This window comes from Polypterus senegalus, chromosome 8 (genome assembly GCF_016835505.1).
Source record: "Polypterus senegalus isolate Bchr_013 chromosome 8, ASM1683550v1, whole genome shotgun sequence".
Classification (NCBI taxonomy): domain Eukaryota; kingdom Metazoa; phylum Chordata; class Cladistia; order Polypteriformes; family Polypteridae; genus Polypterus; species Polypterus senegalus.
In genome coordinates, this window is record NC_053161.1 from 8,138,140 (window position 1) to 8,164,444 (window position 26,305).

At 39.3% G+C, this 26,305-nt stretch overlaps 1 protein-coding gene across 1 annotated transcript in view; it reads right to left on the bottom strand.

Annotated features, from left to right (window-relative positions):
* The window catches only part of LOC120533739 (sodium- and chloride-dependent GABA transporter 2-like), a 134,647-nt gene that overhangs the window by 25,517 nt on the left and 82,825 nt on the right, over positions 1–26,305 (bottom strand). The window contains exon 8 of the mRNA XM_039760664.1: positions 23,752–23,855. Within this exon, the coding sequence (XP_039616598.1) occupies positions 23,752–23,855 (104 nt within the window). The remainder of the gene's footprint in view (positions 1–23,751; positions 23,856–26,305) is intronic.

A 26,305-nucleotide genomic window follows, 5' to 3' on the forward strand; every position in this document is an offset into this window, starting at 1 on the left:
ATTTACATCCAAGTTTTCTGTAACAGATGAGTTTTAGGTTTTTTCTATGCTGGCTTTAATTGTATGAACTTCTGCAACACCACATGATTCAGTATTCTCCGTTACTGTGAATGATGAGTTGTCAGGACATATTTTAAAATGTACCAGCTAATAAGCTGATGTTTCTATAGACATTTTTAATACCTCATTCATAGAATCTATGATTTCCTCCTTCCGGACAAGAACAAGATATCTTTGTGCTAAAGATTCATTACTGACTGGTGGCTCTCACTCTCATTGAGGTGAAATACTCTGGGAAACTGGTGCTATGACACCTTACATGAAATATTCCAAATACTTTGGACCATCTCCAGTCTGCTTGTCTCCACAACCAATACACAAAGATGTTTATCCCTTGCTCTTCATACCATTTTGACACATCTGGATAATGGAAACAGGAATTCTAGGGTACAGTGAGCATTTAACGCTGGTGATCCATCAAAACTAATCACCAATTTCCTATTTATGGGATTTACTGCCACCCTCTACAAAAGGATTTTAACTTCTAACAAGCTGACTTAACCTTGTGCATTGGCAGCATCATTTCATACACACTAATCGTCAACACTGGGCCTCACAGGGTAGTGTGCTCCACTACTGTTATACTTCTTGTTTACTTATGACAGTTCCAGATTTGCTGATCACATCACCACTGTTGGCCTGGCTACTAAAATATTATGATGACTCACAGAGGAGAAGTTTGCCTTCTGACACAGTGGACAATCTTTAAATCAGCGAAACCAAAAAGCTGGTCACAGCTAGCACATTGGTAGGCACACTATGGAGATGGTTAGCAGCACAGATACAACAGGTAAAAAGAGTAGGTGCCCGAACTTGCAATAAGAGAATAAGGTACAGATCTTATCTTCCTTTGATTATCATAGGAAATGGAAGATGATTGGTGAATAAAATGGATGAGCTCTTAACGCTGATCAGGAGCCAAAGGGAATACAGACTCAGTGCTTCACTGAGACATGGGTTAGAGTTGAAACACCAGACTGTGCAGTTGTGTTGGATGGATTTAACATTGTGCGGGTGTTTAGAAGCAGATGCAAGCTCAGCAAGAAAAAAGGTGGTGCACTTGCTGTTTTTATGAATAAAAAATGGTGCAACCCCAGACGCATTACTATTAAAGCACAATTATGCAAGCTACTCACAGTGGGATTACAACATTATTATATTCTGTGAGAGTTTTCACACGTGCTGTTAGTTTACATCCCCTACACAGCAAACACAACAATTACAACATACACATTATATTTTGTAATAAGCAAACTCATCACTGACTATTCCAGTGCTTTCATCATAATTTCTGAGGACTTTAACCATGTTTTACTTTCCACAAACCTTACCATTTTTTTCCAGTTTGTGATTTCACCAGTAAAGAAAACAGGACCCTGGAGTTGTTGCATGTAAATGTTAGAGAGGCACAAACCTTTAGGCCAATCGGACCATAATTTCGTCAAACAGCATATAAATCCATTGCCCAGCGGCTGCCAGCCACCATCAAGACCATGCAGGAATGGACAATGGAGGCTGAGTAGGCTCTGAAGGATGCCTTTAAAAACACTGACTGGGATATGCTTTGTGAGTCACACGTCCAGGACATTGACAGAATAAGCCAATGTATCACAGACTACTTCAAGTTTTGTGTGGACCACAAAGTCTTCACAAAGACAGTGCACTGTTTTCCCAACAACAAGCCATGGGTCACAAAGGAACTGAAAGCCCTACTGAATATGAAGCAGGTCTGGAGATAACTATGAAATCAAGCAGTTGCAGTCAGAACTGAAGAATCAGTGTAAAGTCCACTATGGAGACAAACTTCAGCACAAGTTACAACAAAAGAACAAGAACTGTGGAACAGGATGAGGACCATCATGGGCTACAAGCAAGCTGTTAAATATGCAGAGGAAGGGAACAGAAAGAGAGCTAATGAAGTTCTTCAAGAGGTTTGACTCATTCTTGTCAGTCCAGCACTCCCCCAACACTGCTAGCCTCTGTATGCAAGCTGAGGAGGTTCCAGAATCCCAACTGCCATCTGCACCCTGCACGAACTTACACTAAAATGACATCACACTTGTTGTCTCCAGCCTCCCCTCCACACCATGTACTGTTTGTCTCTGCTGATCAAATGAGGAGAGAGCTGGGAAAACTCAGCATAGACAAGGCTTCAGAGCACGATGGAATCATCCCCACGGTGCTGAAAAAATGTGCCAGTTAGCTCTGCAGGGTTTTTCAGAACTTGTTCTCCCTTTCCCTGAATTTGCAGAAGGTTTCCAGCTGTGAAAAACATCATGTGTGGTCCCAGTACCTAAGAAAGGGCTTTCCAATAATCCCAAGGACTAGAAGACTTTTGAAAGGGGCATCCTAAAACTACTATGAACCTTGGGTTCAGAACATCTGGATCCTCTCCAGTATAGGTGTGTAGGATGCTTTCATCTACAGTACATGCTCCATAGAGCCCACTCCCACTTTGACAAAACTGGGGCCACAGGCAGGATAATGTTCTTTGACTTTTCCAGTGCTTTTACCACTGTTCTACCTGGGGAAAAAGCTCAAGACTTTGAATCTTAAAGCTCCGACAACCTCCTGGATCATGGACTACCTGACCAAAAGACTGCAGTTTGTAAGTCTGAGGGACTGTGTGTCATAAAGGGTAGTGTGTAATACTGAAACACCTCAGGGAACTGTCCTGTCTCCCTCCTGTTTACCCTGTATACAACAGACTTCCAGCACAATATCAGAGCTTGACATCAACAGAAATTTTCAGATGACTCTATCATAGGCTGCATTTCTAATGGAGATGAGCCAGAGTACAGGAAGTTTCTGGAGGACTTGATCTTGTAGTGCAGCAACAACAACTTGCAACTCAACATCAACAAGACAGAAGAGCTGGTGGTGGACTTCTGACATGCCAAGAAGACACTGAGACCAGTCACCATCCAGGGGGAGGACATGGAAGTGATGCAGACCTACAAGTATCTGGAGATTCACATAAATAACAAACTGGACTGGTCTGACAACATATTGGGACTGTACAAGAAGGGTCAGAGCAGACTGAACTTACTAAGGAGACTCCGGTCTTTTGGTGTGTGCAGCAAGCTGCTAAGAAATGTTTTATCGGTTCAAGGTAAACAGTGTGATATTGTATGCTACAGTCACCAGGGGAAGCAACCTGAGCTCAAAAGAAGTACAATTCCTGAACAAACATATAAGGAATGCCTGCTCCATCACAGGGCAAACTCTGGAAACACTGAAAGCTGTTGTGGAAAAGAGGATGGTGGCAAAATTGAATGCCATTTGAAAAATCCCCTTTATCCCACGAGGAGGCACACTCTTGGAGCACTTTTAGCCACAGGTTCATCCCTCCATGGTGTGCTAAGAAGCACCTCTGGAGGTCTTTTCTGCCCACTGCTATACTGCTAATTCAATACTTCCACTTGATGTACTTGTTAAGTTCATTTTGAAATATCTGCACAATATACGTTTATTTATATACCGATAGACTGATTGGCTGTATTATTTGTCCTGTGAGTCTGTATCCTTTTGTTATCCTCTGCTATTCTATGCATCTGAATTTCCCCATGGGATTAATAAACTGTATTTATTCCAACGTAATCTAATCTAATACAGTATATATACTGTATATATGATTATGTACTGTATATACCTTGTCTCATATGTTATACTTAATGTACAGCTGTTGTAATATTGTCTTTTGTTTGTATTATATCAGCGTCACAAGTAAGACTCTAATGGTGCTATATGCACATGACAATAACAAACTTAATTTAACCTTCTATTATTTTGCAGCAAAGTCTTATACCACATGTTTATTACAAGAAGTCATTTGAAATGTGGCTGAAATTCCAAACCAAACAATAACCATTTATGCCTCAGGGTTTGTACTGCAGACAGATGTTCTGTCCTTTATGATGCAGGGGGTCTGAGAATTTTAGATGCTAAAGTTATTTGTACTTGAATTGTTCTTTCTCAAGCTTCTCATCAGCAACCCAGTCTACAGGTCAGAATAGACTAAATAAAAAGGGTAGAGCAAAGGATGTTTCTTGAGGCATGGAACAAATCCTATGTTAAGCTTGCAGGTACTTTCAGCTTTTCTGCTAAACTGACTACATCTGCCTAAATTATAGCAACAATCTGGTTTATATATAAATGCAGAAATAGTGGCATAGTATAGAGCATGGATCAATCAGCAAACAATTATTATTAAGCAAAATGCACAAAGGAAGGTATTGTAGAGGGAGAATACAAAGTAAGAAAGAAGAAGAAAAACAAAGCAAAGCATGCTTCCCAATTGATTTGCTTTATAGAGTTATTTTGTGACCTGGCGGAAATTTTAGGGATTTTTGGGTTATTTATTTCGTTTCTGGAATCTTTTCACTTTTTTTCATGCTGAGTGGGATTATTACTTAAATGTGGTTTGAGGTTTTATCACCAGTATTTGGGTGGGTTTTTTTTTTTGTGTGGGTTTTGTATTCTCTCTGGAATGACGTTCATCACCATCACTTTGGACAATCTAATATAGCCTGTGTCATGTGTGCCAAATTGGGACCAAATGGGAGGATTTGGACTTTTACTTTTTAAGGGTTGGCCAGCAGGTTTTGCATTGTGCTGGACCCTAGTTTGAACTTGAGGATGGTATGTGCAGTACCCTGAGAGCGAGTGCTGCTTTTGGCATTTCCAAAGGAGTGTGGAAAACAGTTGAAGAGTAGTGGAAGAGGTTTAAAAATCTTTTACATATAATGTAGGACAGGCACATACCTTAATTTGGAATTTGGCTATTAAAAAAAAACACTCCAGTGGATTAATAAAGAGTTAAAAAAAAGTAGATGCGAAGGAAAAACAGCTTTTTTGTAAGGTGTATAAGACTAATAACTTCAAAGTGTATTGTAGGGCATATGAGAATATGAGAACATGAGGGCAACCATTAAGAAGGATATTAGGGAGGCTAAAAGACAGTTGGAGAGGAATATAGCAGGCAAGGCAAAAAATGACACAAAGAGATTCTTTGAGTAATTTAGAAGTAAAAGAACAGTCAAGGAGGACGTGAAATGCATCAAGAATACTAAAAAGAGAATTAAAAAACACAGACAGTGATATAGCTGATGCTCTAAATAAGCATTTTTCTGAGGTCACAAATGAGGAAATGGATAACCTTACAGGAGTAAACGGGTCTGTTAAGGAGGTACTGAGTGAAATTGTAGATTTAGATGTACTGCTCAGATTAAATAGGCTAAAATCAGACAGTACTCCAGGACCAGATAAAGTTTACCCTCAGGTTCTTAAGGAGGTTAGCAAGTACATATTGTCACACACGTGCGATTAGGAGACAGAGGGTCATCACGTGGTACTTATCAAAATCTCTTTTATCAACAGAAAAATGGAAGACAAATAAAACCTCAACTTCCGGCTTCCAAAATGCCCGCAACGACGTAACTTCCTATGGACCTGATGATGTCACTTCCGGTTTCCCAGGTCACCTCACTCCAGTCATTTCCTGCAAACCATTTCTTGTCCCCACAATCCTTTGTGTATATAAACGCCATTTTCAATCAGTAAAATTGTTCACTGTAATTCAACTACATTGAATCGATTTATTTCTTTATTGTCTGCACGACAATATACGGGGACGGTTCCCAAAACTTTATGATTGACAGTGCGATATTTTTTATTCACGAAGACGCTTTCACAATTGGCGTAGTCGGCAGGATTGTTTTTCAAGATGTCGGAAGAACAGGACCTCAATACAGTGCTTGGTACCATCATGGGCGATCTACGCACATTAAAGATACAGATGGGCGAAACGAGGACCCAACTAGCGGAAGCCGAGGCTCATGCCGCCGCCGGAGTTCAGATGGAGGCAGCTCGGTCACAACCTATTCAATTGATTACACTCACAGAGACAGATGACATTGAAACATATTTTTGGATTTTTGAGCATACCGCTAAGCAGAACGCATGGCCGAGGTCAGAATGGGCGTACCAACTGGCTCCCAATCTGAAGGGGACAGCGGAGAGGGCTTATTACGACTTAACTGAGGAGCAGGCTGCTGATTATGACGCTCTGAAACGGGAGTTGTTCAAGCGCTATGGCATATCCCCAGAACAGCAGGTGAGAGAATGGAGGGAGTGGCAATTTGATCCTGAGAGGCCATTAAGAACCCAAGGCTTTGAAGCTTTGGGAAAAGTTTGTCATTGGCTACAGCCTCTCAAAAGATGGCCGAGCTATTAGTGTGTGAGACATTCGTTCATGCCCTCCCTGACCATATCGCCCAGCAAGTCCAGAAGCATAATTTCGACAACATGGATACCCTTATCCAAATAGCTGAGCATCACTGGGCGGCATGTAAATCAGGGCGGTCCGAACAGTTCTCTCAACGTACCCAACAGGTACGTGGGGCAGCTCCTGAGCCCACCCGACTAGCTCCCGAGCCTGCTGCCCGAAAGAGGGACAGACCAGTCAGTCTTCCCCGCTGTTTCAAGTGTGGGGAGATTGGACATCTGTCCCCAAACTGTACATTTGAGCCCATGGATTGCTCGTTGGTAAGGGGAGAAAGGTATTGTGCCACAGTGACTAACCCTTTGTCTCTTCCATACACAGGTGCAGTTGTAATAAATGGCAGGAAGGTAAGGGAAATGTTTAATTCCGGGAGTAACATTTATATTGTTGCTGCCCGATACGTTGTACCGCAACAACGGACTAAAATCAAAACTAGTCTAAAATGTATTCATGGGGATATCCGGTTTTATAAGACCACTAGATGTGTGGCATCTGTTAATTATAACCTAACAGGTATGGCCATGGCTGTTGCTGGATCCCCCTTTTCCAGTCATATTTGGAAGAGATTGGAATAAAATTACCAGTTGTAATAACGTAACTGTACCTATGAAATATTTGGGCTTTGTACGGGTACCCAATGCGAAGAAATTGATGTCACATCATCTTCTGCGTGAGCTAGTACAGTTAACGTAGAGGATGTGGGGGCTGAAACTCCTCCCATTGAGGTCGAACGACACCCTATACAAGACTTATCTACTCAATTCCTGTTAACACTTTCATCTTTTAAAAGAGAACAATGGAACGATGATTCCTTAAAATTTGCACGGAATGCAGTAGTATCTACCAAGGGTTATACAACCCTGAATCCCATGCCACCGATGCCGTTCTTTGTAATTAAAAACAAATTATTATATAGAGTGGCAGAACACAGGGGTGAAGTGCAAGCATTGCTGTTAATTCCACACACCTTTCAGCGACAGGTGTGTGAGTTGCTGCATGCTCACCTTCTAGGAGCCCATTTAGGCTCCGATAAAACATTGGAGAGAATAAAATTCCGATTTTATTGGCCCTGAGTTAATGAGGAGGTCTGGCGATTTTGCACGTCTTATCCAGAGTGTCAACTTCACCAGATTCCAAGACGGACCCGAGCTCCTCTCGTTCCCCTTCCCCTTATTGATATCCCTTTTGAACGAGTTGGTATTGATCTCGTTGGACCCCTCTAACCCTCGTTAAAAGGCTTTAAATATATTTCAGTCCTGGTTGATTATGCCACTCGCTTATGAAGCTGTTCCGTTGCGCTCAGCTAATACAAAAAAACATCACATGGGAATCAGTAGGGATATTTGCTCGTGTTGGGATCCCCAAAGAGGTTTCAACAGACCAAGGGATTCCCTTCACTTCGGAGACGTTCAGGGAAGTAGCTAAATTACTCCCCAAACTGATGGGTTGGTAGAACGTTTTAATCCACTAAAGAGCAGACTGCTTTTGTACACCTAGTGGACATTGGCAATACAGAGTCCTTACTTTTGGCTTGCACGGGGCACCAGCTACCTTCCAAAGTCTGGTAGACACACTGCTACGGTCCCACAATTCATACAGTGCTGCCTACCTGGATGACGTTGTCATTTATTCCGGCACATGGAAGTAGTATTAGTAGTAGTAGTAGTAGTAGTTTATTTATATAGCGCCCTTCACAGACAAAAGGTCACAGGGCACTGAACAGCAAATACAGAACAAATACAAACAGTTGAAACAATAAATAAACAAACAGGAACTATTCAGCACTGATTAAAAGCTTGCTTAAAAAGAAATGTTTTTAGTTGTTTTTTAAAAGAATCAACAGACTTGACTCCAAGCAGACCACAAGGCAGGCTATTCCATAGTTTTGGTGCCACAGACTGAAAGGCACGATCCCCACGGGTTTTTAGCCGAGTGCGTGGGACAACGAGAAGACCCTGTTGCCCAGATCTTAGAGTCCGGCAAGCTGTATGGCATTGGAGCAGGCTAGTTAGGTACTCAGGAGCTTGTCCATACAAAGCTCTGAAAGTAAGTACCAAAACTTTAAACTGAATTCTATAAAACACTGGGAGCCAGTGCAGTATGTACAAAATGGGAGTGATATGATCATTCCAGCTAGCTAGTTAGGAGCCTGGCAGCTGCATTTTGAACTAACTGAAGGCGTGAGAGAGAGGACTTGCTCAAACCTGTAAAGACAGCTTTACAGTAATCAAGCCGTGAGGAAATAACAGAATGAACAAGCATCTCCAATTCTAAATTTTGAAACAACATTTCTTAGTTTTGAAAGATTTCTTAAATGAAATAAACATGAGCGGCTGACTGACCTTACATATTCATCAAGTGTCAGGGACTGGTCAAAAATAACCCCAAGGTTACGTAGACTCAGGAGCAGGAGAGACAGAAGATAATTTTAAACTGATCTCAGAATGAAGAAAAGGAGGAGCAACAATTAGTACATCAGTTTTTCCTAAATTCAACTGCAGGTAATTTCTACTGAGCCAGTCGTTAACCTGAGACAGACAATCAACTAAAGTGACCAAAATATTAATTTAGTTAGGCTTAAATGGAAAATAAAGCTGTATATCATCTGCATACAGATGATACAAGATGTCCTTGAAAGAGTTAAGAATCTGTAATAGGGGAAGAATATATAAAGAGAAGAGTACAGGTCCAAGAACCGATCCCTGTGGCACTCCATATGTCAAAGGAGCAGAGTCAGATGAAAAGCCAGCCACACCGACTGAGAAACTCCTATTTGACAAATAAGAGGAGAACCAGTCCAAAGCAGAGCCAGAGACACCTAACAGCCCTAATCTATTAATTAAGATCCGATGGTCCACCGTATCAAAAGCTGCGTTAAGTTCTAACAGTACAAGCACAGAGCACCTGCCTGCATCAGCAGCAATTAAAAGATCATTAAAAACTTTTAGAAGAGCTGTTTCTGTAGAATATCACCTCCGAAAACCAGACTGAAAAAAATCAAAGAACCCCTGCTTTTCTAAGAAGGCACAAAGTTGCTGTTCAACCACCTTTTTCAAAACTTTGGCAATAAAAGGCAGTTTTGAAATTGGCCTGTAATTACTCAAAATAGAGGGATCAGAATTAGATTTTTTCAACAACGGTTGAATTACAGCATGTTTAAAATATGATGGGACCACACCAGATCTCAAGGAGCAGTTTATGATATTCAAAAGGCGTGGACCTATAAAACTCAAAGATTTTAACATTAATGATGTTGGCAACAGGTCAGTAGGACATGATGAAGATTTCATCTTCCTGAGCAAGTCAGAAAGATCCGAAAGTGAAACTTCTGACAACACAAAAGTCTCAGAACATGAGTGAATGAGAGCACTAGGTAAGACAGCTGGAACAAAACTAGCCCGAACAATATTAACCTTGCCAATAAAAAGTCTAAGAAAATTATTACAGTCACTATCAGAAAAAACCTGAGTAACAGATTGAGATGGAGAAATAATATTGTGAATAGTATCAAATAGCACTTTGGGATTACGCTTGTGAGTCTGAATAAGATTAGAAAAATAAGATGTTCTAGCATCCCTAACCAAAGAATTAAAAGAAGCAAGTAAATCCTTTAAGTATGAATGATGATGTCCCAGATTAGTAGACTTCCATAGGCGCTCCGCTTTTCAGCAGGAACGCCTAAGATTACGAATGGAGTCATTCATCCAAGGAACTGAGTGGGCAACAGAATGCTGCCTGATCTTAAGAGGAGCAATCTTATTCAAAATATCAGTACAATGGTCATTAAAACATTGAACTGCTAACTCAACATTATTAATATGACTGCCGGCATCAGATGCCACAAATAAATCAACAAACTGATTGATCACTGACTCATTAATAAAACGAGTACGCCTAGAGTTAACAAAGGGTGACAGCTCTAAATTTGAAGACAAGTCAAACAAAACATACTTATGATCACTAAAGGTTACATTTCAAATTGTAACATCATTCAAGTCAACTCCATAAGAAAAAAACAAATCCAATGTATGTCCCCCACTATGAGTAGGGCCAACAACATGTTGTACAAAATTAAAAGAGTCGGTGATACACAGAAATTCAGAAGCCACACTACATAACAGTATAACACTACATAAAATGACCATGTATGGCAGGTTAAAACAGCACTCTCCACGCTAGCGTCAGCAGAGCTTCATATTAATCTGAAGAATTTTTTTTTTGGATTAAGAGAAGTCAAATATTTAGATTACCTAGTGGGCGGGGGTGTTGTTAAACCACAATGTACTAAAATTGTTGCCATCATGAATTGGCCCCGTCCGATGAATAAGCGGCAGGTACAAGCATTTTTGGGATTGGTTGGTTACTATCAATGTTTTGTACCGCATTTCTCCGAAATTGCTATACCCTTATCTAAGTTAACAAGGAAACGATCACCTTTAAAAGTGGTATGGGATAGTGCGGTAGATAATGCTTTCAGTGACTTGAAATTGGCCCTTACGTCAGCACCTGTTTTAAAAACTCCTGATTTTTCTATTCCTTTTATCCTCCAGACCAACGCATCGGCCACAGGATTGGGTGCCGTGCTGAGACAATACGTCGATGGTGCTGAACACCCCTTTATGTACCTTAGCTGGAAACTGCTGGACCGGGAGACCAAGTATGCTGCGGTGGAGCGAGAAGCATTAGCGATTAAGTTGGCTATCACGTCATTAAGGTACTACCTATTGGGGCGTGAACTTACTCTGGTGACGGATCATGCCACTTTACAGTGGATGTCCCTTCATCAGGAGTCTAATCATCGCATCACTAAGTGGTTTTTAGATCTTCAGCCTTATCGTTTTAGTGTCATTTATCGTAAAGGTTCCTTGCAGGCCAACGCAGATGCTCTCTCCCGTGTTCACGACCTCTCGGTGCAGGTCACCCGATCAAATAGGTCTGGGCTGAGGGGAGGTCATGTCACACACGTGCGATTAGGAGGCAGTCAAAGAGCCCAGAGGTGAGTGAAATATCATGAGACAAAGGGTCATCACGTGGTACTTACCCAAATCTCTTTTATCAAAAAAAAAATGGAAGACAAATAAAGCCTCAACTTACGGCTTCCAAAATGGCTGAAACAACATCACTTCCGGTGGAACCGATGATGTCACTTCTGGTTTCTCAGATCACCTCACTCCAGTCATTTCCTCCAACCATTTCCTGTCCCCATGATTCTTTGTGTATTTAAACACCATTTTCATTCAGTAAAACTGTTCACTGTAATTCAACTACATTGAATCGATTTATTTCTTTATTGTCTGGACGACAATATACAGGGACAGTTCCCAAAACTTTATGATTGACTGTGTGATATTTTTTATTCACGAAGACTCTTTCACAATATATAAACCTTTGACACATATTTTAGGAAGTATAGGAAGTCACCCCACACTGGGGAAATTCCGAAGTACTGGAAAATGGCAAGTATTATCATGCTGGAATTCTGTGTGGAAAAAAAAAGGATATGTTCAAAGTGGAGCATATTATATTTATGTAGACTTTCAGAAAGCATTTGATAAGGTGCTGCAAGAGAGGTTGGGCATCAAACTAAAAGAACTTGGATTTCAGGGTTTTTAGATGGTTACAGAATTGGCTCAGACACAGGAAGCAGAGGGTGATGGTGCGAGGAACTTCATCAGAACTGGCCAGTGTTAAGAGTGGTGTTCCACAAGGCTCAGTGCTAGGGCCGCTGTTATTTTTAATATATATAAATGATTTGGATATTAATATAAGTAACAAGCTGGTTAAGTTTTCAGATGATACCAATACAGGTGGATTAGCAGATAATTTGGAATCCATTAAATCATTACAGAAGGACTTGGACAGCATACAGGCTTGTGCAGATTTATGGCTGACAACGTTTAATGTCAGTAAATGTGAAATATTACACATAGGAAATAAAAATGTTAGGCTTGAATATACAATGGATGGTGTGAAAATTGAGAGTATACCTTATAAGAAGGATTTAGGAGTCATAGTGGACTCCACGCTATTGACTGCCAGACAGTATTCACAAGCCATTAAGAAGGCAAACAGAATGTTACGTTATAAAGCACAATGTGTGGAGTACAAGTCCAAGGAGGTTCTGCTCAACCTTTATAATGGTGTGGCCTTATCTGGAGTACTGTGTGCAGTTTTGGTCTTCAGGCTACAAAGAAGGTCCAGAGAAGAGCGACTAGGCTGATTCAAGGGCTACAGGGGATGAATTATGAAGAAAGATTAAAAGAGCTGAGCCTTTTTAGTTTGAGCAAAAGAAGATTAAGAGGTGACATGATTGAAGTGTTTAAAATTATGAAGGGAATTAGTACAGTGGATCGAGACTGTTATTTTAAAATGAGTTCATCAAGAACACGGGGACATAGTTGGAAACTTGTTAAGTATGTATTTCACACAAACATTATGAAGTTTTTCTTTACACAAAGAACGATAGACACTTCAAATAAGCTACCAAGTAATGTGGTGGACAGAAAGAGTTTAGGGACTTTCAAACCTCGACTTGTTGTTTTTTTAGAAGGACTAAGTGGATAGGACTAGCAAGCTTTGTTGAGCTGAATGCCCTGTTCTTGTCGAGATTGTTCTAATGTTCTAATGTTCCCTCAACCTAAATCCAATCAGGTATAGATAGAACATTTTTATAATAATCCTGCATTTTTTCCATCACCCAGCCACAACCACAGCTCAGATGACCAGAAGCATTGAGCAGAGGCAGGTAAGTAAATTAGTGATTGGCATTTCTTCTCACTATGCTAGTTCAGTTGTTTCAAACTACTTGATTAAGTGATTTGATTCGTCTGATTCATTTGAATTGTTAAAAAGATTCAAGGTCAGCTCACATGGGAAGGTTGAGGGTGGGAGGGGGTTGTCTCCTGTGATTGTATCACAAATATATAATTTATGAATTTATGCTTTACTTTGTAGGTGTATTGTAATGGTCAGACTGGCATCCCAGCCAGGATGGACTCCATTCCCTTACCTAGCCAGGAGGCCAGTATAACAGATGGCCATGAAGGGAGCTGTTACGTTCCCATGAGGCCAGAATAATGAATGAATGACTGGAATGGAGAGGCAACCTGACCTAGATGGTCAACAGTTCCTTTCCCAGTTGGGGGGCCAGGCGAAATGAGTGACAGTTGGAGGCTCACTGCCAAGCTCAGGTTGCTCCCCTTACACTGGATGGCAGCATCCCTTATTGGGGGGCACATAGGGCAGCATGGGAGTTGTGCTTCCACAGGACTGCCCTGTTGGGTTCCATGGGGGCCACCAAGGGAAGCGTGTTTGGAGATGAATAATCAGATTCTAGGATTGTTCCACCGGACCTGGAAGGGCATCACTCCTGGCTTGAGTTTAAAAGGGAGTCCTCCATTTTGCTCAGGGAGTCAGAGTTAGGAGTGGAGTAGGACAATACTTAAAAAAACTACATGACATTGTCCTATGTCAATACACAGAGCATGACAACACAGTTAAAAAGCAAAAATAAAATAAGATGATACATTATAGAATCACAAGTGAATGAGAATTATTCAAATCATTCTTAGGTGATGATTCATTTGCAAATCAAATGAACAAGAATTATGTGCCCTTTCTTGGGTAATGATTTTGTTTGAATTCCACAGAATCAGTAAATACATTGAAATCAATGAGCTGTAAAAAAAAACTGTGCACTAAAATGCAGTTGAAAGTAAATAATTGTAAGAAATTAGTTTAATATTTTCATAATGCTCAGTTTCTTGTGACTAATTTGTAGAATGTAAAAAGGGTCATAAAATATATTTGTTTTATATTTCTTATATATTCAGCTTAAAACAATTAAAATTGTACAAAACAAAATAATGAATACATTCTAACATAAATATGTTGTTACTGCATTGTATTTGTATGAATTGTTTAAATTTGATATAGTTTGAATTCAAACCTATCATAAATGATGTGAACAAGTTCATGATTCAGGCGGTTTTTACCCAAGACCAGTAAACATCTACCAGAGTCAACAAAACGAAGGGCACTCAAAACATCACGCAAGACACATATGCACTTTGGCACTCCTGTTGAGCTCCACTGAATCAGTTTGTTTGTGCTTGTCAATCAATTCATATGATTTACTGAAAAAAATTTACAAGATTTTACAAATTGCCCAAACCTTAAATTCCTCAATGCCACGTTGTATTCAGATGTGCTTCTAGCCTAATGGTGACCATCCAATTTACTGTGTTTATTAGGAGCAAAACTTTGAAAACCTGTCCTGCAAATTAAGGCATTTAATGTATTTGCTTCATCATTTATCATTTGCGTAAACTGGACAACATCTTCCTGCTGGTGCAGTTTTCACTTTCACCGGTTTGGATGTAAGTTATCGTAGGCTGTTTAACAAATTGTCAGTTTTGTTTCTCAGAGACTGAAATTTTTTTTTGAGTAAAGTTAGTCTGTCATTTTCTAATCTACTTAGTCCTGAACAGGTTTGCGGGTGGTGCTGGAGTCTATCCCACTAGCATAGGCAGAAGGCAGAAACAAACCCTGGACAGGGTGCCAGTCCATTTCAGTGCATGCACATACACACACACACTCTCACACCAAACACATTAGGGATAATTTAAATAGCACCAATTCAACTAACCTGCATGTCTCTGGACTGTGGGAGAAAACCAGACCATCTGGAAGAAACCAACACAGACACAGGAAGAACATACAAAACTCTACACAAGGAGGATCTGGAATGCAAAGCCAGGTCTCTTTACTGCATGGCAGCAACCCCATTACTGCACCACCGTGCTGCCCTTTTTTTGTATAGTGTACCATGCATTTTTTTATGTTGCCTATTAAAATTGTTCCTTGTAGATAATAAAAAAACTACTTCATAATAGTCATAAATAAGGTATGCAATAGGTAGAGGCAGTTAATCCACTATGGGGAAAATATGATGGCAGTGAGACAATACACAATTTTTGTCAATTGATTAAATAAGGTACCCCACACATTGATTAATTCCCATCAGATCAGGACAGGCTTTAGGTTAGCTTATTTCATGATGCCTCAAAATTTGTTTCACACAAATCACAAACAAAAGGAAAGTTTGAAGACTACCCCTAAAATGAGATTTACATTCACAACTCTAATTTCTCCTTTCCTGTTCTGGCAGCATTAGAAGGGTCCATCAAATACAAAGTTAAGGAAGTCAGCAACCTGCAAATCTTTTTAAAGGAAGTGGAAAACATTTGGACTACAACTTTATCGTTATTATTATCTGCTGTATGAAACTAATTCAAGGAGATGGAACTGAACTTTTAATTGTTCTGATGATGGTAAATGGTTCCCTCTGTTGGTTAAATATACAAATACAGAAAAATCAGCACAGCAAATCCAACTTCTTTACCACAGGAGGGGACTGCAAATTGGCCATCTGTGAACTCAGGAATGCTGGAGGTTTCACAATGGGAGATGTCCTTTGATGTTTCACAGTGGACTGAGGGAAGAATTAAATTTATTTTTCAAAGTCTAAAACCCTAAACAGACTAAATTGGTAAAGCTTTAAATAACACATATACATACATACATTCTGCAAGTGTGTTATTTTGACAGCTTACAAGAACAAACTTGCTTTTCTCTTACCAGACATTTCTATGTATTCAGAAGAGTCTTTAAACGGTCACTTTATTGGCACAAAGCTTTAAGACTTTTAGAAGCATGAGCTCACATTAATCGTAAAGCAATGAAGTAGTATTCACAGGTCAAAATAAGATAAATTCATATGATCTCCGCATGAATACACTAGTAGTTTCCTTGAGTATTTATTCTAAAAATATTTTTTCTTAAGAACACTAATTAAAAAGTACTACGGGATCAGACTTGAAATTATTATTACATGAATTGGATAAAATGCGAGAGCGGCAGAACATTGTGAACAGGACTGAATGATCCAGAGCTGAATTTGCACCCTGTCTTTTAAATCAGCATTTCACTGTGGAGCTTGCAGTTCTTATTATTATTGGCCGTGCTCCCTGCACATGGACCCTACTGGTACCAAAATGTTCTTTTTAAATGTTTCTCCTGCTTGCTCTATTAACATCTTGTGAGTGATTGCTTTCAGACCACTTAAACTGGGTGGGCAATTACATTTAAAAAGTGATCATGCTTACTCATAGGAATTAGCTGTAATGATCCAAAAATGCCATTTTTAGCTGTTAGTGTGTATTTCTGTTGGCACTCCGGTTGACATGAATTAGGATCATAACCCTTGCTTTTTTTAGATTATAGTGTGAGTGGAAGAGATTGATGAACATTAAGTTTTAGGGGAAATGTTAAGAGTGGTCATATATTAGAACCAAAAGATCAGTACACAAGTTAATGCAGTAGCCTCCTTAGTGTTATGTTTACTCCAGGAAAAACAAGGCGAAAACACTGAATGTTCCTCCACAAGAAAAAATGTTATTACGTGTAGCAGAAACATGTGATTACCAAAACATTATCATTACAATAGCAAAGGCCGCTCCACTTCACACAGGCAAATCGGAGTTGGGACCTGAGTCGCACAACATGCAACTTGAGTGGAGGTGAAGGAGGAGAGAGGAGCCAATATTTATATATTTATAATGATTATTGTGCCATATTTATAATGATTATTGGTGAAGCTATTTTTGTTTAATAAAAACATTTTAATTTGAATCTGGCAGTGTTGTGGTGCAGTTATGTTTGAGGATCTAAGATGCCCTCTAGAGGCCACTATGCTTTAGTGTTAGTCTAACTTATTCCTGTTTTCTCACAGTGCTATTGATGGACAAAAACACCTCTCTATTCTTTAGCGGCAGAGACAACAGCCATATTACACTTCTATGTTAGTAAATAGAATGCAATTAATTTCCAAAGATAGAACGTGTTACTTTCCCTTAATCAGCTATCTAAGCCAGTATTCCCAAAAGCAGCAGAAATGGGTTGTTTAGACATTTGTACTCGCAAAGGCAATTTCCTCATCCTTATATCAACCTTGTTGTCTGAAATCACATACTGGCCTCAGATAAAAACACATTGGATTTGCATATATTTACGTGTATATTAATTTTATAAACCTGGGTACAAAGAGAACTTTCACGTGAACAGAACAACCATAGTATTTAGAGAGAGAGGGGATAGGAGCACATACTGGTACAGTGCATTGCCCACCCACCATATGACAAACCAACTCATGACCCCAGATTAGGACCCGAGTGCAGCCATGTGACAGGTGACACCTCAGCACCACACTATTTCAGATGGAGTGGAACAGTGTGAGGTTTTTTTATGGAGGCTGGAGTGCCAATTCTGCCACCAACCCCCTGCAGGTTGGAGGGCCTACATGCAGGGCTGGATGCAGATTAACGTTATACCCAGGACGGAGCAGTTACAGGTTAAGGGTCTTGCTCTAGGGCCCAACGAAGTAGAGTCACTTCTGCTGTTCTGTTGCCAGTGCAGATCGCTAGCCTCAGAGCCACCACTCCACCCACATAGTATTTAGACTACTATTATATTTGTTTGTCCCATTTAAATTTCTATAATTACTTGAATTACTTACGAAATGCACATCACATCCTGAAGCAAAAACTTTGATGTCTTTTACAGTAAAAACTGTCTATAAGATATATTGATTTTTGAAGAAGAATTAAAATTGTTGAAGATATCTGCAAGCTTTTCTTCTTCTTTTTTGACTTTCCCAATATTGCCTTCATGTTGGTTTTAATTTATTTGTGAGCTTTCTAAGGTTTGTTTTTTTTTTTCTTCTTTTTTGTTATTGTTAAATATGTAGCTACTTCTTTGACATCTTGAAAAGCACTGTGAGCTACATTCTTTGGATTAAAATCTGCTGTACAGATAATGTTGTTGTTGTTTGCCATTGTAATATTTTGTTTCTGCTCAAGCTGTCAGACTGCATGAGGATCGTGAGTGAAAAGCCTTTCTCAAGTCCTGCCATGAACTTTGAACTGAGATCCTGAGTCTGACTCGGCCACTCTATGACAGTAACATTTTTGGTTTTATGCCATTCCCGTGTAGCTTTGGTGTGATGCTTGGTGCCATTGTCCTTCTGGAAAACAAATCATCTCCTAAGGCTCATGTTTCTTGCATACTCCATCTGGTTTTCCTTTCAATTTACCACATTCATTTTATCCTCTCTAGCCTTCCAGGGACCGATGCAGAGAAGTAGCCCCACAGCATAATGCTTCCACCACCATGCTTCACAGCAGGGATGATGTGTTTAATAATACGCAGCGTTTGGCTTGGGTTTATTCCAATAGTCAAAAAGCTCAATTTCAGTTTCATCAGTCCATAAAATCTTCGTTCACCCGATTTCAGTCTTCCATGTGCCGTCTGCCAAATTCTAAGCAAGATGTCATGTGTGTTTTTTAGCAGTGACTTTTTCTGAATTACTCTCCCATAAATTAGCAAATGATGAGGCAACTGGGCAACAGTTGTCTGCCCAATCTCTTCAGTCTGAATAGCTGTAACTTGTAACTCCTTCATAGTTCTCACAGATTGTTTGGTGGGTTCCCTCACTTGTCTTTTTCTTGCATTATCACTCATGCAAAAATTATATAAAAGAGATCATGATAAGGAATTAATAAACAGGGACCAAAAGGGTGAATAAATCCAACATAGCAACAAAAACAGTGCCTTGAAACAAAACCCAGAAGTCAATAACCAGACAATCCAAGCACCAATGCAAAAGTGAAAGCACAAGCTGTTCATTCTTAAATAGCACTTGGGGTGGTGCTTCAACTACAGCATCAAGTGGACCCCCTGTAGGCTCAACACTACAGAACATAACATAAAGGGTAAGACACAACATTAACCTCATGTATAACCACATAACAATTCATAAGCAAAATATTAATCAAGGCAATCAAATAACCAGTGCTATCAAAGTCAACACATTAACACATGCGATTAATTTTAAAGGGTATAATGTGTTATTTTTTCTTAAACAGCAATCCAAACTAGGTGCCATGGCCCAGGTGACATTGACATTATTAAAAAAAGTCAATTCCAGTTTTAAAAATTGTCTTTAAATTGCTTGGATATTAAATTAATTATTGCTAGAAGGGAGCTGGTGTGCACACTCTGTGCACACTGGACATTACACTTTCAACAAGCTTAGTTACTTCAGTGTACGCAGATCACCCAGGTGGCTCCAGTTCCCTCAGGTCTCCAAAATAGTTTCTGTATATTAGCACTCTCAGATCTCCAAAGAAGACCCCCACTGTAAGACCAATGGATTTTTGGGACGGGGGGTCTCAGGTGAGATGCCCCTCTCTCTTTTTCACCTCTTGCACATGCACGAGCGGACTACACAGCGTGTCTCTCTTTCTCTCTCTGAGGTCTGGTCCACCAGTACTACTTTAGTTTTAGTGAACTTGTTATTGTAACCTCATTTTTAGAACAGTTTTAGAAATTGGCAGACAGAATAAGATGTAATGAAGGACAAAGACAAACTTTTAACAATTATTAATAATATACATATCTAACATTTCATTTTATCATTATTAATATTAGTCATCAGCAAGTTGTCCTTGTTTGGTCACCTTCATCTATTCTTTAAAAATAAATACAGGGAGAGGATGAAGTTAGAAGCAGAACTGGGCTTGACGTTATCAAAGTTGGAACCTGACTTCGACAATAACAATAACTTTAAGTTGTTTTCCTCATTTTGTGTCCTGGAATTATATTTAATTTTATTTTTTGATTCATATGTAACTGTATACTTTTTATAAATGAAAAATATGTCACTTTAATGCTTTCTAATTGTTATTCCTTATTAAACCATGCTACTAATCTTACATTAAATAATAATTGATTTAAAAACCATTTGATGTGCATAAGAAAAAGAGATACAAAACCACACAAACAACTCTGTAATTACTTCTTAAAATCTCAAAATGAAACATTACGGGGAGCAGTGGGTATTAAGAAATCTCACTTGCAGTTGTGCCTAGTAATAGTTCATCACTTAGTAATTTAAGACTGAAAAGAGATTGAAAACTGCTGTAGTTAATTATTTACTTTGATTAGCAGGTCTACTATTACTGTATACAAAATCAAGTAGTATGACTACCATAGCAGTAATCGAGATCCAAATTCATGCTCCATTTCATCAAGATGGGTTTAAAATAGTTGGTGGCTCTGTCCAGGTGGTACAAAATTTTGGGGGGCATTGACTTAAAACTTAGGAATCCTTGATTTAAGCCATTCCATTAACGATGGCTGAGAAAGACCAAATTTATGATGGTTGCTTTTGATTTAAAATGCTCTCAGAGGATCCAAAGGCCAAAGTTGTAGATACCTCTAAACTAAGTGCCTGCAAATTTAAATATCATAGAAGTACAATGTCCTTGTTTTTTTACTTCGGAGCAAGCATACATGATGCCACAGCTAAAAACTCCAATGTTAGGCTGCAAAATCTGTAGCAGACTACAATCCATGAATGTACAACTCAACTTACTGTATGTTCATAAATGAAACAAAATCTAAAGCAATCACTAATTGTTTTTTGCAAAATAGACTGCATCAGACTAAAGACCTCTATATATATAGTAGCTGATACACATTACCTTCATATAGGACTATTGTGTTACGTATCAAGGATTTATCTGAAAGGCACAATTCTGTTCAGTTTGAGCAGCTAGGAAGTTGTACAGCAGTCACCTTCACAGGGAACAACAGGACATCGCTCAACTACCTTGACTGAATATGCAATTAAATGAATGCCATATTGCAATTATTCGCGCTTAAACGTTTAATTCATTTGACAACTCTACATACAACATAAGAAAGAAAACAAAAAAACATTCAATAAATGAAATACAGTAATCCCTCCTTTATCACCGGGGTTGCGTTCCAGAACCCCCCGTGAAAGGTGAAAATCCACGAAGTAAAACCCATATGTTCATATGGTTATTTTTATATATTTTAAGCCGTTATAAACTTTCCCACACTCTTAAAAACATTTCCCACACAGTTATACGGCATAAACCCTTTGTATTCTCTTAGATATTAGGTAAGATTTGTTGAAATTATGTATGTAAACACACTGTTTATATACAGTAAATCCTAAATATTATTTTAAAGATATCGAGCGTCTCCGATATCACATATGTTACAGCCATTACGATAGACAGATCGTTTTGGAGCCATAACAAAGGGCTTGACTATGCACAAAGGCAAACACAAAAGAGCACAAAAATGAACTCTTTACACAGCGAAACACGTTGATGCTGAATGAGCGGGACAACACTTCCTGGTTAAGGCAGCGCAATCGAATTCGGCGCTCCGTCGCTGAGCCAATCAGCACACAGGAACTTAACTGCATGCTCTGACTGGGTAGCTTCTCAGCCATCTGCCAATAGCGTCCTTTGTATGAAATCAACTAGGGGAAGCGTGTACCAGAAGTAAAAAGACCCATTGTCCACAGAAACCTGCGAAGCAGTGAAAATCCGTGTTATATATTTAGATGTGCTTACATATAAAATCCACAATAGAGTGAAGCCGCGAAAGTCGAAGCGCGATATAGCGAGGGATTACTGCATTTACGAAATAACTGATAGAAATAACCAAAAGATTTAACAAAATCAAAACACACTTAACATAGCAAGAAGCTACTACCCACCCTCAGCACGCATATATGTATATATGTTAGGGTAATATAAAATGGAAATTAATAAAATCTCCTGTAGGTGCCATGGAGGATGGATGGGGTTCCTAGCCAGAAAGGAGGATCTTACCTTGCCAACCCAGATGCCATAATGAAGGGACTGCAGGAATAGAGACACAACCCAGCCAGAAGGATTTGCAATGTTTATCTCAGCTGGGAACAAGGAATAATGGATGGACAGGGCAAAGGAGAATACTGGGAGCAGCTCATTCCCCCACACAGAAAAGGTTTGTGTTCCTCTTGCTTGATCTCAGTTAGGACACATAAATTGAAATAGGAATGTGGGAGTGCAACCCTGTTGGGATTCTTAGGTGCAGCCAGAGCACACTATGGTTGAAGAACACCACTGGTTTCCAGTGCTCCCAACATCCATTATGCTGACACCAGAAGTATTCCCAGGTGTGTCTTAAAGAGGAGCTCAACTTTGGAGAGTCAGAGTTGGGAAGCAGTGGGCAAAACTGACCAGGAGAAGCAGAATAACAGGAAGATCACATTGTAGCGTGCATTTGGGGTTTTTTTTTGTTAACAAATTATGATTGTTCTCATAGAGGGCAGCTTGGTGGTGCAGTGGAGGTGCCACTGCCTTGCAGTGAGGAAACTAGAGTTTTCGTCCCGGGTCCTAATTGTGTGGACTCTGCGTGTTCTCCCTGTGTCTGTTTGGGTTTCCTCTCACAGTGCAAAGACATATTGGTTAGGTGAATTGGTGATGTTAAACTGGGCCCTAGAATCTGTGCGTGTGTATGGGTGTGTGATCATCATGGGACGGACTGGTGCCCTGACCAAGGATTGATCCTGCCTTGCACCCTATGCTAGCTGGGATAGGCTCCAGGGCCCCCGTGACCCTGCTCAGGACTAAGCAGGCTTAGAAAATGGTATGGTATGTTCTTATTGAACACATACAGTAAGCCATCCATCCATTATCCATTATCCAACCTGCTATATCCTAAATATAGGGTCGCGGGGGTCTGCTGGAGCCAATCCCAGCCAACACAGGGCACAAGGAAGGAAACAAACCCCGGGCAGGGTCATACAGTAAGTAACATTGCTATTTTTGTCAGTTACCTTTTTATTACTGCATTCTAAAAAACACCTTAAAATGAATGGTGCAGAATATTTCAAATTAAAATTAACAAGCTTTACTTACCTACGTACTCACTTTATAATAAATGCTTTTAATCTTACAGTACTTGGTTGCTATTATGCATCAACAATTCCAAGTATTTTAGACTTTGTTATGCAAATTATATTCAATTATTATTCTTTTGTTAAAAAATAGCCTTGCATACGATATAAAAAGTAAGAATACATTTAAAAAATAGAAATTCATAGTAAGACAGAGCAAAGAAACATTTCTATGTTCATAAGGCTTTGAACTTGATAATGATTTAATGCAGCAAAACAATTGTCAAATATTTATAACTAAAGACACAGATACTGTCATATATAACATATCGGTGACATTTTTGGTTTATCACATTGTGACTATGAAATTAGATATCAGATTTTTTTTTAACAAAACAACTTTTTTCACTCTACTATTATTTAACTATTTATAATGACAGAAAAATTATAGAAAATAAGATAAAACATTAAGCCAATTCAGTACCAAAAGCAATACTCCAAATGTAACTCTAAATTGTATGTAACTCAAATCAATGAACAGACAGCAGACAATCCTGTGCAGGGTTAAGAAACAGAAACCCACCTGTAACAGTTGTTGTTGTACTTGTTGTAGCTGCCCAGAGCTGTCAGACATCCCAAGCAAATGGCATAAGAAAAAAATATCTGAGTGCCTGCATCCATCCATACCTGGAAGTTAAAAACAATTTAATAGAATAGGCTATATGCATAGCTTTATCAGGCCAAAGCATCACTGTTATTGTTCCAAAGCGTTGAAGCTCATCCCCCATTTTCTAAGGTTGAAGCATTTTTCCGGTGTTACCCACAGTGTGAGATAGTGTCAGAGCTGATTTTTATTATTACATATGATTTTCAGTATTCAATTATATATTGATTATATTAAATGACGTCTATTCTTGTTAACTGTTAGCTTTTACCTTTAGCAGTATTAAAATGCATTTTAAGTAAAGCCTCTTGATCTGTGACCCAGTCTCACTGTTACTCCTGTACAAGATTAAGTATTGTGGTCTATGGCCGGCTTGTCATCCCAGCCAATACCCCCAGGCCGCCAGATGGAGCTCTCCCTGCAGTATGGAGGTGCCCCGGATACCAGCAGGGAATCATGGATGATGGAGTTTTCCCTAACAGCCCTGCTGGATACCAGAGGGGCCAACAGAGGACGCTGCAGGGAGGCCCAGAGAGTCGTATTTGCCCTACACCCCGGAAGTATGTCCGAGTCACATGGACAAGAGGAATGATGTACTTCCGGGATGAATAAGAAAACTTTTTATCTGACCCAGAAGTGATAGGAGATCACATGGACTGGGGGATTGGAAACACTTCCAGGTCAGGGACTATAAAGGATTGTGGGAAAGCCCCAGACATTGAGCTGAGCTGGGTGGAAGGGTGGCAATGTGTCTGGGAGTGGTGGAGAGTTTATTGATTAGTGCATTGTTTAATATAATGAGTATTGTGGAGAGGAGGGTGCTTTGTGCACTGTTTAATAATAAAAAGTCATATATTTGGACTTTTACCTGCTGTCTGGAGTCAAGTTTGAGGGTTCAAGGGAGCAATAGCACCCCCTATCTGTCACAGTATCAATCAGAAAACCAGTACAAGCCAGAGCAGCAGATGTTCTGACTCCGAGGGTCCTTTTATCATTAACTTGCAAGAACATGAGAAATACCTACTGATCACCTATGTCTGTAATTAACTGTATAATTAAGAAGTGTGATCAAAAGTTGTAATTCAGACATCTCCGTCCTACTGAGTAACTCTGCACACGTGTCAAATAAAGGAATTCTTTCAATCCTGAACTGGTTTTGTGAATTTGACTTTGACATTTTTGGTTCACTGGCAACTATCAAACATGAAACAAGTGTATTGTACAGTCCCACTTCAGAGAGAATTTCACACTGAGCATGCAAAATTCGCTTTAGCTACTATTTAGGATCATATGCTGATCCACGACAAGAAAAGACATAAATTTGTTAATATAAAACATAATAAGTATTGGAAAATATAGCAGGTATTCTTTAACATATATTTATGTATTCTGCTCATAACATAAATACAAATCCGTCCACTATCCAACCATTTTCTGAATGCACTTTTTCTAGTACTAGGTGGCTTAATTTACTGTCATAGGGAACAAGGAATGAATTTTCACTGCTTGGCACACTTAAGTGTTTTGAATATGCTAATTTTACAGATTTGTGATTAATTGGCTTAGCCTATTTAGAAAATAAACCAAGTGGGCAGCAAATTTCATAGTTTTTTCTACATGGAATTACTCATATGTTGATAAGGTAAAAAGACCCCTTTATATGCGCCTGCTGGGTTGTAGTCTAGTGGAACTGAAGACACAATGCCACACTTTGAAGGTTTAACTTTTACACACAGAGTGAACCCATACAAGTCAGTCATCTATAAAAAAATTAATGTCTATTTAGCTTACTGAACATGTAAAGCACTTTGGATAATAGAAAAAACAAAAGTTAACAGGTAGTATATTCAAATGGTGCTACACACTAAGCACCAGTGTGTCGTGACCACACAAGTTCCAAAACACTTTCATTGCCCACTAGAGGGGGGAAAACACCATCATTAACCTGAACTACTGTAGAAACTTAAAGGGCAAAGAAAAATCTTTATAAAAGTCAAAGGTTTATTTCCACAAAAGGTTTTGCAATGGCCAAAGCTCCTATGAGCACAAAGGAATTGCCTGAATAGTCAAGGCAATCTACAGTAAACACAGTTTCAATACAGAATCCAAAATCGTAGTTGAAAATGGAGTACAGGTTAAAAAAATTCAGAAAACACAAAGACAATAGCAAAGGCACAGTAATACATGAAACTCTACACTCCCTAGTGCGTTTGAAATGAACTGCCAAGAACAACGGGAGGCCCTCCCATAAACAGGATGGAGGGCCATTCCAAGGGTGACTGGAAGGTGGCCCTGCCCCTTGGGGAACCACTCAAAAAAACAAAAGGGACATAACCTGGGTCATTACTATTTACAATTGAACGCAAAGAAAAATATACATAATAAATAAAAGAAACATAAATACTAATAAATAGCATAAAATTAGACAATACAAACAAAAAACACCACTGTGAACATCAGCCAGGGTGAAATG